Raw genomic sequence first — 12610 nt, forward strand, 5'->3', positions numbered from 1 at the left:
TGCCTCTCCTGGTTCCTGTAAGAGTCATTTAGCTTAAGTTCGATAGTTTCCACTTCCCTGGTCAGCTCCTCCTTTCGTGTATCAGATATGGGGGATTATTATTATAATCAAAAAGAAGCGCTAAGTCACAAAAAGAAGCGCTAAGCCAAGATATGGGGGAAATATCTCTTTTCGCTAGGACAAGTTATCCAGGTGGTGGGTTGGTGTTTATCAGCTTGATATTATCAGTTGTTAGTGAATCACATGTGGGCTACGGCTGACAGGGATGTTTGTCATGTAGGGTTGGTGAAGTCTGCTGGTTGCCTGCCAGTTTAGAATGTACACAATTTTCGTCAGGTTCACACTCATTAATTAGGTTAGGTTAGGTTAAGGGCACTTGACTGTACATTTTTCACCGACAAGGTTACCTCAGCCGGAGTTCTAAACGTGCCTCGTAGCTGGCAGGTGAAGGATCCCTAACATAGGTGGAAACGTTACACATATTTCCTTACCCCTGCTCACCCTACTGACTCAGCAGTAAATAGGTGTCCGGGTGGTACCCGACTGTTGTGGGTCGAATTCCAGGAAAAAAAGAGGGGAAAGTGTTAATATATTACAGACAGGAAAGACAGAGACACATACATTGCCACAATGTTAGTCTCATGTCTTTCAACAAAAAAAACTGTATCCATTTTTTATACAATATTAATTCTGTGTTAATGATTAACACAAAGAGACGTGTAACAAAGAGCTTACATCAAATATGAATGACAATAATTTATCATTGCCACGTACTGTAAAGGCTGCCATCATGGAATTTTATTTGTAAAGCTTCTGAGCTGTTTACCATATGTGGAAAGTCACTAATATTTAAATAGTTCATGTTCCTGAAAGAATGAAATTAATGTTTCGCTGAAATACCCCCGGTAAAAAGGAATTTTTCAGATATCTGAGAAAAATCATTACAGTCTGCAAAACAGTTACTTTTTGTGTCGGTAATTTTGAATTTGTCAAATGAAATGTTTTCCTCAACGATGACAAAGTGTCAGCAATTGGTTTTGCGATTTGAAGGGTCAATTCTACCCGAATCATTAATAATACGTTGTATGTATTCCACTGCTCAAGTTTAGGAAGCGGCTGTAGGACAATTAGACAGTTCATTTTGACAGGCAGCTGTAGGACTTATAGATAATTCCACGAGTGAGAATTTAATGGGTGTGACTGATGGCTATGGTATTTTGTTTGTCAGGATACCTCAGTCTAATGACATGAGTTTCTGTTAGTTGATAAAGCAGTCACTACCTTACTGATGCTGGGCATATGTTAAGCATCCACTGGCTTACGTAAGCTACGTTTTCCATTCTAGTTAACAAGGATTACTTTTTCGTGTTCTATGATATTAATGACGAATGAGTAAATAACTAAATAACAAAAAAGGCACAATACCGTGACTGGAACGATACACAAATAACCCGCACATAAAAGAGAGAAGCTTACGACGACGTTTCGGTCCGACTTGGACCATTGACAAAGTCACACTTCTCTCTTTTATGTGCGGGTTATTTGTGTAACGAATAAGTAAGAAGTGCCTAATATGCACCTGTAAGTCTGCTGCAGTGTTCCATTCTTATGTTGTTAGGTTAGCCTATTATGGGAAGCAGTCTATCATGGAAATATATCTTACATGTGAGTCACAGATATTGGTAAGTGTGGTACTGTATAAGGAAGACGGAGAAGAGTCTTTCATGGAGGGTTACATATGTAGGTAAGCATGGTAGAGGGAAGAGTCTCCCATGGGAGTAAATTTTACTTGTGGGTCACAAATATGGTTAAGCCAGGTATGGGGGATGAGTCTATCATGGAAATAAACCAATATGTGGGCACAGATATGGGTAAGTATGGTATGAGGAAAAGTCTATTATGCGAGCAAATCTTACAGGTAGGACACAAGCATGGGTAAGACTGGTTTGGTCAAAAGTTTGTCGTGTTAGCAAATTTTACTCGTGGATAAGTTTGCCATGGTGAATAACCCTGACTCAGAAGTAACTCCAACACGACGACAAACCCGACATAGGAGTGAACTTGATATTTTATTATTACCAAAACGTATTTGGCTCCGAAACTTCCCCAAGTTATGGTGACACTTGGCGTCACGTTTCCCTGACACTGACCGTGACCCCTCGACCTTCTTTTACAAACAGACTTCAACTCAAAGCTAAAATGAAGAGTTGTGGACCCCTGACCTGTCACTGGAGAAATTTTAGTGACAGCCTTGAGAAAACTCACAAGATACTGCGGACGACAACAAGATAATGGGAGTGCATGACACCGTCATGAAATATTAGTGATTAGCAACGTAATCAGACGAGTACCGCACAAAAAAACAAGTCTTGGTGCGTGTAGGGGCGTTGTGCCCTTCAGAGGTCAAAGGAACAGGAGCTTCCCTTCCCTCTTTTCTTTCGATATCAAACCTCATTATTTTTCATTTCCCTGGCGATGTATGACACCCACAGATTTACTGTTTCCCAGCAAATATAACAAAAATGTGGAGGAAGTAATTCGTGAAGACTCCTTGAGACAAAATAATTCCAGTAATCCTTGAGACAAGATAATCCCAGTAATCCTAAGCTCTCCCAGGAGAATTCAAAATGCATTTACAAAAGGTGCCTAGAATATTTCTCACTTAATAATATATTAAGAGGTAAGCGCTAAAAGGTAGGGATCATTACAGCGATCGTGGAATGGTAAGTAATCAGGTTCGATGCAAGGAAGGAGGGCTACAATTCCTTGCATCAAGAACCCTTCGTCGGAAACAAGTCACCCCCTCATCCCCCCTCCCTCTGAGGGGAGAATATTTAGCAAGCTCCTGCGGTATTCTCATGTTCTTTTGTATTTGATTATGAAAGATTTTAAACATGGTATGAATATTTAATATTACTTGTGAGACTGAAAGTTAATATACCTTAAAGTGGATGTATGAATGTGTATCAAATGTTTATTGGGAAATGTATTTTTTTTACCAGTTGTTAAAGGCACTTGTCGATAGACACTTGGTTTATTTTTATTTTTTTTTAGTAAGAGTGAGAGATAGAAATAGATAGATAGATATAGATAGAGAGAGAAAGAGTCTGGAACATGCTCGTACATCATAATGACATTAACGAAATAAAGTCGGATGACCAAATGAAATCGCTGGCCCACAGATGGCTCCAACTTCATCCTGTTCCATATTTGCATGTCTCATAACAATAAAAAGGCTTTCAAATGAGCTGATGTAGGTAACGTAGCAGCTCTTAGCCGCTACGTTACCTACATCAGCTGGAAATTGGACCTAACCTTGTAAAATCCTGTGTAAAGAGAGAGAGAGAGAGAGAGAGACCTGGTGGTCCCTGGTCAAGGACAGACAAGGTTATCTGCCTGATGAACTTATTCCACCTCTAAATCGACAGGATGGGACCACCTCTACTAGTAGTCAAGAGAAGGCGGACCTCTTTGCTGAACACTTTGCTACCAAAATGCAAGTTCCTGATCCAGCAAGGGACCCTCCTTGGCTAGCTGCAAGAACTGTGTCAAAACTGTCAGTGGTGACAATAAGGCAGGAGGAGGTGCATTTCCTTCTTAAATCGCTTGACCAAGAAAAGGCTGTGGGCCCAGACAAGTTGAGCCCAAGATTGTTGAGAAGATGTGCAGACCAGCTAGCAGCACCTCTAACTCGCATCTTTCAGCACTGCCTAGTACAGTGTAAATGACCCTCTCTATGGAAAGAGGCAAATGTAGTCCCTGTTCACAAAAAGAAGAGCAGAGCAGAAATCAGCAACTACAGACCAGTGTCACTCCTGTCAATCACTGGTAAGATCCTTGAGACAATAATCTCAAGACAAATGACAGAGTTTTTTGACTACCACTCACTACTTTGTGATCGTCAATATGGCTTCTGATCGTCAATATGCTGCTGATCTGTTGTTAAACCTCTCCACTAAGTGGCACCAGTCATTGGATGAACCCAAAGTCAGCTGTGTGGTAGCACTGGACATTGCTGGCGCTTTCGACCGGGTGTGGCACCAGGGCCTCTTAGCAAAACTTCAAGCACTGGGAATTGCAGGCTCTACGCTATGTCTCCTCAGTGATTACCTTCATGGTAGATCTCTAAGTGTAGTCCTCAATGGAACGGAATCAGCAAGGCATCATATTGGGGCAAGTTGCACATGTGTCTAATTTATCAGCTCTTAGCTTGCCAATAAAGTTAGGAATCCTTAACCTGTAAATAGCTGTCAATAAAGCTAGGGATCCTTAACCTTGTCAAACCCTGTGTAACAAAAAAAAAAAAAGAGATGGGTGAAGTCGTCGAGCTAGGGAGGATAGAGAAGAGCTGCATCACATTAGGAAATACCTTGGTTGATGACTGGTTCTGTTGTGTCTCGCTATGCCTGCTGAGGCTGTTGTTACTGTGAGTTTTGTGGCTGTTGTTATTGGGGGGGGGGGGTTGTGTATGCTTTTATTTCGTGCTTAGTGACTTCCTGTGTTGTGTAATGTCTAGCAGTTGCTAGCAGCAGCGTCGTCCCAGGACCGAACCCTAGGGAACTGAAGCTTTTAATAGCTCGCTAATGCTGAATTTTGCTCTGTTTACTGCTACTCTTTATGTTTTGTCAAAAGGTTGAAAATATATCCGCCTACTTTTCACGTTATGCCTATAGCTCTTATATTGTGTGCAATGACCCCGTGATCGCATTTATTAGGCGCCTTTGCAACCACATCTGCGCTTAGATTTTCTTCCAACGCCTCTGTAATTCTGTCACAGTGGCTGAACCATGTTGGCTTGGGTTGTGCACACTGTGCTGTTCCATATTTTTTTATTAACATGGCGTCTCATCATTCTTTCGAAATTTATGATGTGGGAAGTTAGGGCTACTAGTATGAAATTTTTAGATAGTGTTCTACTAACTCCCTTTAAGGCCTCTGATATTCCACCTAGATCTAGGTTCTTTCACCAAAGGACACTGAGGGCTCGTCCTGCTGGTAATTTGCACTTTTTAACAAGGAATTCCACGAATCCAATCCAGATGCTGAATGAGTGAGCATGGTTTATATATTTATTTTCAAATTATATGGTACCAGTGCTAATGTCATTTATTTGGTCTGCATGGTCTTCAGATAGAATGAAAAAAGTCTGCATTTTCCACCTTGATTTCGTTGAGGGGACTGCTGAACATCGACTCATACTGGTCTTTCAAAATTTCGCTCATTTCCTCTTCATCGTCCGTGTATGAACCTCCTGTGATTAATGATCCAATTCTACAGGTAGTTCTTAAGTTGGAGTTAGCATATGTATAGAAATATTTTGAGCTTCATGCAAAATTCTAGATTTTTTTTCCTTTGTCCTTATTCTGTCTGCCAAGCCTCTTGTTTTTTTTTTGGTATGTAGTGATTTCGGTGTGCAGATTTGAGTGATGGTGGCAGCGGCGGAGGCAGAGGTGGTAATGGGGGGGGGTTGTTGGGGTGTTTGTTGGGGGTAGTTGTGTGTGGGGGGAAGTGGCAGCGACCTCGGTGGTGGACGCTGGTGGGGTTACTCCTCGTTCCACTCCGGCTGAGTCATGCCTCCCGTGTTTGCTTCCTTGTGTAGGCGGGGGTGGCTGGATAGATGGGGGGTGGGGGTGGATGAAGGCGGTGGGGGGAAAGGGAGTGGGTGAAGTGTTGGTGGGAAAGAAGGGGTTGGGGGTAGGGATGGTGGAGTGTGTAGGAATGTCGAAGGCAGGTTGTGTACTCACCTAGATTTGTTTGCTGTGAGAATAAACTTAGGTTCTTGGGCTTCGTGTATGCTGTGTGAGACTGGGCTGAGGCTCGTAAACTTCGTGTTTGCAGGGGTTGGGCTCATGTTCTAGGCCTCACTGATCATCTGCTGACGCCTGACCTGATGGGTTTAGTTAAATTCTCTTCTAAATCCATGTATGTGGTTGGCCTTCACTACGTATAATATCAAGGTGCTGCAAGTGTTCAATTAATTCTTCCTTAAGTTTTGCTTCATTTGAACTTCTAGTTTTCACTTGTGGCCGCGGGGGCGTTGATCCCCGGAATAACCTCCAGGTAACCTCCAGGCAGTCGTCGTCTTGTTCTTCTTCTTCTTACGTACTCATCCAGTTGAGTCTGCATGGAATGACTGACAGCCACTTAAAATTAAGACATAAAAGCCACAATACCTTGGCTGGAAGAATTCAAAACTAACCCATAATTCTGAAGGAAGACTCTACACTGCGTTTCGTTTCGTCCCCCCTGGATAAATATGAAATAAAAATCTGCTAAATAAGTCGTCTAAACTTCTCTCTCTCTCTCTAGCGTGAGTTTGGAACATTTTACAGAAACATTCTGGGAAAATTTTGAACGGTTAGGTAACTACAAAAACTACAAGAGACTAGCTCCACCTGAATCCCGGGCCGGGACAAGACTGGCGAACCTACAACCTGAATCCCTTCATAAATATTACCCTGCTAACACTCCAACAGCACGTGAAGTCCTAAAAACCATTTGTCTCCATTTGCTCCTATCTAACACGCTCACGCATGCTTGCTGGAAGTCCAAGCCCCTCGCACACAAAACCTCCTTTATCTCGCCCCCATCGTCCAACCTTTCGTAGGCCGACTCCTACTCTGCCTTCTTTCCACTACAGATTTATACACTCTGGAAGTAATACTATTTTGTTCCACCTTCTCTACATGTCCGAACCACCTCAACAATCCTTCCTCAGCCCTCTGAGAAGGGGCTGTTTTGGTAATCCCACACCTCTTCCTAATTTCCAAACTACGAATTCTCTACATTATATTCACACCACACATTGCCCTCAAACACGACATCTCCACTGCCTCCAACCTTCTCCTTGTTGCAACATTCACCACCCATGCCTCACACCCATGTAAGATCGTTGGTATAACTATACTCTCATACATTTCCCTCTTTGCTTCCCTGTCAGCATTGTTACTGTGTACTTGTGTAGTATACTTCCCGGCCACTTTATAGATAGGCTCAGTGACTAGCTATGACGTCACGAATCACGCACATGTGTGACGCCAGTCACAAGCCTCTCGCTCAGTTCCCGTTAGACCTAGACTGAATGAAGGCAAGGCTCCTGGGTTTCCCTTCAAATCACATTAATTATACGCCTCCAGATACCCAACGTGTGTATTTCTTATTCCAAAATCTCTGCCGAACCCTACACAACATCCAACTCACGGAACGGATGTGGTTCGAACCTATCGCAAACTAATCCTAAAACTGTGAGCCCAGTGCGGTAACCACGGTACTATGCCGGCTTAATAGGATTCGCCCAACTAGGTGTACTTGCACATACACAGTTTGTGAGTGTGTTAACACCGCAAGCGTCAATATATATGGAATAGATATTCAGAAGTGTCGTGTACTGGACAGCGATGCTTAGGAAAGAAGAAAATAGCTGGGCGAGGGGAGAGAAGAGCCTGGCAGGGATTAGGAAGGGTCAGGGACAGGAAGTTGTTTTAAAAGACTAAGAGACTGTAGGGGGAGAAACAAGGTTGAGTATGGGAAAGTGGAGATAGGAGAAGGGGGGCGGGGGAGATGTAGAGAGAGAGAGACTGACAGAGAAATGGATAGACAGAAAGTTATAAAAGACGATAGAGATAGGAGAATGAAAATAGGAAAAAAATCGGGAGCAGCGGGAAAGAAGGAATACAAGAAGCTCGGATGAAATATTTTTTTGGTGCCTGGGAAGTCAAACTTAGCCTTTGTATGTGACTTGAGGTCTCAGGCTGGCTCAGGACTCCAGCAGAAATAAGTCACTTTCTTAAATCTACAGTTAGCATTCTAACCATCCTACATACGTTACCGTCCTAACCATCATATATGTGTTACCATCCTAACCATCTTGTGAAATGAACCAGAATTAACTAATTTACTTATCTGCAAAATCGATCTCTCCTTCCTTATGGACGAGTAGTATCTGAGATGATGCTGTGCCTGCGCAGGTTTTAGAGAGAAGGGTGGTGGAATAAACTAGCTCTCCTGTTAGCTGTAAAATTAAAGGGTGGGAGAGGAGAATGAGAGAAAAAGTTGGGAAGGAAAAAGCTCCATCAACAGTGGGAATAAAACATTAGAAAAGAGTGGTGGTAACGAGTCCCATCCTCCCTTCCCTTCCCATCCAAAGTGCCGCCGCTGCTGCCGCCCAAACAGCCATCACCACTTCAACCTGCCACTACCAGTACCAGGGGGATAATGTCATTTTATTATTCTGTGTTCAGCCACTAAATGTTACTCATTAAATTCGCCCCTCTGGGAATCTCTCTCTCTATCTTTCTCTCTCTCTCTCTCTCTCTCTCTCTCTCTCTCTCTCTATGACAGTGATAAACAATAAAACCTTTGTCATTTTGTGAACCAGTTCATCCCACAGTCAAGTAACAATAACTTTTCTGGAAGTAATCTTATAAGCTCCAGTAGCTACTGAGCTCATACTGAGATATTTGATACTGTCTTCAATTCCCTATTGAAATCTAACAGGTCAGGATGACGGACTTTAATTACTTTATATATGTAACCAATCCTGTCGGATGGGATTCGACACGAGAACAATGCTAACAGCTTTCGTTCTCACACTGTAACTCTCATAATGGAAAGAGTAGCCACGCACTACGTGCACTCCCGTTGCGTAACTTGCGAAGTAGCAAGGTAGTAGCACACTGCGAGTGTATTCCAACACATTGAAAAACGCAGGGAGTCACAAAATATTGCTTGTCGCTAGCGGAGACAACATTGTCACAAGGACACCACCTCATCACGTCACACTGTTTAGGGTTGAGAGCTGCTAGTGGTGGCAGCAAGTGTGATCATTTAATAAGTTTATATGCAAAACAAGCCACTGGAGGAGAGATAACACTAGCCGATCATACCAGGAGTAAAAGATGGAACTTCCTAATTTTTCCTGGCCACTTACAGTTTTCCACCACTTAACCAAATTATTGGTCTGATCAATCAGTTCGCCACTTACTTACCCAGGGAAGAAAGAGTAACTCTCTCTCCACTTGGCAGGTCACTTAGAACACCACTTCCTACAACGGGGTGTAAGAGACTATTCACCTCTTGGTACATAACTCAGTAATGTACCTTAATAGGACAAGAACCACAACGAAAGAAATACTTAGATGACAATTCTGAAGTGCAAATGAAAGGAACTCAATTATTTTGAATGGATGGTTATATAATTACTTGGTCAAATAATATTTTAACTTTCTGAGAACAATAAAATATCACAGGCAAAATTATATTTATGAATTCTTAGAGTGAAGAACAGAAATAATACTATAATACTGGGCGAATGATATCACTTACAATTTTTCAACCTACTCACTGTTTTCAGAGGCAATCACCATAAGCTCTATCTAAGCCTTTCGCACTTCCGTGCATCGTGAGGAGCAATGCAATGTTGCAAATGTTGTAACAGGTCGAAGGGAAAGGTTCTCCCAGAAGTGGGAATGTGTATCTGGCACATCTGCCAGGACAGGTTATGTACCAGATTCTCTAAGAGAATCTTTCCCCTCAGCCTACTTGTTGCATAACTCAAGAAATCGTAATGACACGATTGCAAACAAACCATACCCCTGGCCGGGATTGAACCGCGGGTTCAATCCCGGCCGGGGGTATGGTTTACTTGTTGCAGTTCTTGCAACATTGCATAGCTCTTGACGAAGTACAGAAGTACAAAAAGCTTAATACTTGTTTTTCTGATTCTCCAGTGGCTTGGTTTACATTTGCAGGTACTGGAGTTTCTTACACCCGATTCGAGTTTTTTTTACCCTAAGCAGAATATGATTTTCTCCCTTGAATATGACCCATAACAGTTAGCTAACATACTGGAGCTTGTTATTACTGCTAGGTGAGAAGGGGCGTCAGTGAGGATAACACACACATAAGAGAATGCGTGAAAGGGAGGGAAGTGGGAAATAACTAAGGATAATTCTATGCCCAGGATAGCCCTAAACTCCGGAGCGTTATTATCCCAGGATAGCCCTAAGCACCAGAAAGTTATTATCCTAGAATAACCCTAAGCATCAGAGCATTATTATCCTGGGATAGGCCTAAACCTTCTAGCGTTATTATCCTAGGATAGCCCAACAAAACAATATGCTATGCTTCCAGTGCTAAGTAACAAGCATTCTTATCCAACGAGCGATACACTCACTCGCAGATTTTACGTTCCATGACGCTGGTCAACCACCGCTGTCCAGCGTCATGAAACGTCAGGGAAGCGTCGAGGATTTATTTTTAATGAGCTTATTTGTGGTTAAATGTAAATTTTTATATACTTATGTAACCTGAACTAGTCAAACCTAACCATAGATAAAGAAAAAAATGAAAGTAACTGCTAGAGTGAAGGGTATGTTCTGAAATTGAGTCTGGAGTCTATGTGCTGCAGATCTGAGGATACACGCCCATCCCTACTTTCGAGCTACATGTTACAGGAGGGATACGAGCCAGAAGGGTATGGAAGAAGTAGAGAAAAAAGTAGATGGGTTTGAAGAGACAGAGTGAAATAGGAAGAGGTGGGGGAGAGAAATAAGGGTGGGGAGAGAGTTATGTTTTGAAAGAGCGAGTCCTGTCTCACTGCACAATCTCACTACACCGTGCCCCGGAATACATCATGGCATGCACCAGCATACACCGTGCCTCAGCATACATCATGACGTGTCCCATAATACATCATGGCGTGCCCCAGCATACATCATAACGTGCCCCAGAATAGATCATGGTGTGCCCCAGTATACATCATGCCCCAGCGTACACCGTGCCCCAGCATACATCATGCCCCAGCATACATCGTGCCCCAGCATACATCATGCCCCAGCATACACAGTGCCCCAGCATACATCATGGTGTGCGCCCCAGCATACACTGTGCCCCAGCATACATCATGGCGTTACCTGGAGGTTACCTGGAGGTTATTCCGGGGATCAACGCCCCCGCGGCCCGGTCCACGACCAGGCCTCCCGATGGATCAGGGCCTGATCAACTAGGCTGTTACTGCTGGCCGCACGCAGTCCGACGTACGAGCCACAGCCCGGCTGATCCGGCACTGACTTTAGGTATCTGTCCAGCTCTCTCTTGAAGGCAGCCAGGGGTTTATTGGCAATTCCCCTAATGCTTGATGGGAGGCTGTTGAACAGTTTTGGGCCCCGGACACTTATGGTGTTTTCTCTTAGTGTACCAATGGCGCCCCTACTTTTTATTGGCGGCATTTTGCATCGCCTGCCCAGTCTTTTACTTTCGTAGGGAGTGATTTCTGTGTGCAGATTTGGGACCATTCCTTCCAAGATTTTCCAAGTGTAGATTATGATATATCTCTCCCTCCTGCGTTCCAACGAGTACAAGTCAAGTGCTTTCAAGCGTTCCCAGTAGTTAAGGTGCTTGACAGAACTTATACGTGCAGTAAAGGATCTCTACACTCTCTAGATCTGCGATTTCACCTGCTTTGTATGGAGATGTTAATGTACAGCAGTATTCCAGCCTAGAGAGAACAAGTGATTTGAAAAGGATCATCATGGGTATGCGTATGGCGTATGCGTATGCGTATGCGTATGGCGTGCCTCAGCATACATCATGGCGTGCCCCAGCATCACCCTGCTATTGCGTCGCCTGCTAGTCACCTTTAATTCGTCCACATAAAACAAAAAGAACTGCGATTACCTCATCTCATAACTGAGAAAACAAATAAGACAAACTGCATCACAAACACAACCTAATTTTCCAATCTTCTTTTCCCCTTTTACTGCGAACAAGAAATCTCATAACGTTCAAGAGACCGAGCAGGTGCGCACGCGCGTGTGAATCTACCGAAACGCGCACATTGTGTACACTAGCACGAGCGTATACACGCACACACACGTGTACAGACACTTGCAGGATAGTGGGAATAAGTCGGTACCAAGCATACCACTCAGTCAGTGTGTGCAGACGGTCGGGAGTGTGTGTGTGTGTGTGTGTGAGTGATTCACTTCCTCACTCAGCCACCTCCAGCCACTAAGCTCACTCCTGCTTATGCTTTGTTTTTAACTAGTTTATAACCGCGGCTTCAGAGTGCTTGAGTGAACTACATGTGTGTTCTCTCTCAGCGGTGAAGAGGGATACACACGGTGCTTGTCTAGTACTCCTTTCGTTATTCTAAGCAGCTTTTGAAACCCTACGTTCGTGAGAGAGGAAGGTTCAAGATCTCAGTGATCAAGTGATTTTATACGGTTTGGTTATATGTTGTGCGTACTATGTGCATTCAGTGTGCTACCAGTGTAAAACATGCGAAGATGTGTCACACAAGGCGAGGGACAACGAGGACAAGAACAACGTCTTATCATGTGAGTGGGTGGGAGGGATCTGGCGGGTGTTTATTGTTTCTCACTCATTTTTCACATGGGATATTGAATTATAAACCTACATGCATTATGCTGTAAGACGCTTGTCCCGAGCACAGAAGCAATACAAGTGAGAAAACAAGGAAACACTCCATAAGAGAGAGAGAGAGAGAGAGAGAGAAAGAGAGGGTTCAACAGGGGAAGGCGGGGACCAGAGTGAGCGCGGGTGACCTCCATGTGAGATCATTAGAGAATTGTTACAACACACCTGCTGG

General features: G+C 43.5%; 1 protein-coding gene across 16 annotated transcripts in view; it reads left to right on the top strand.

Moving 5' to 3' along the window:
* The window catches only part of LOC128692119 (serine-rich adhesin for platelets), a 580093-nt gene that overhangs the window by 380430 nt on the left and 187053 nt on the right, over positions 1-12610 (top strand). The window contains exon 1 of one of the 16 annotated variants that reach the window (XM_070085062.1): positions 11911-11969. The exons of 12 other annotated variants lie outside the window; for them this stretch is intronic. Coding sequence is in view for 1 of the 4 variants with exons in the window: in XM_070085077.1 (XP_069941178.1) it covers positions 12249-12338 (90 nt within the window). In the remaining 3 variants the exon portion in view is untranslated. 3 more of the 16 variants (XM_070085074.1, XM_070085073.1, XM_070085077.1) reach the window with 3 other exon arrangements.

This window comes from Cherax quadricarinatus, chromosome 15 (assembly GCF_038502225.1).
Source record: "Cherax quadricarinatus isolate ZL_2023a chromosome 15, ASM3850222v1, whole genome shotgun sequence".
In the NCBI taxonomy this organism is placed as follows: domain Eukaryota; kingdom Metazoa; phylum Arthropoda; class Malacostraca; order Decapoda; family Parastacidae; genus Cherax; species Cherax quadricarinatus.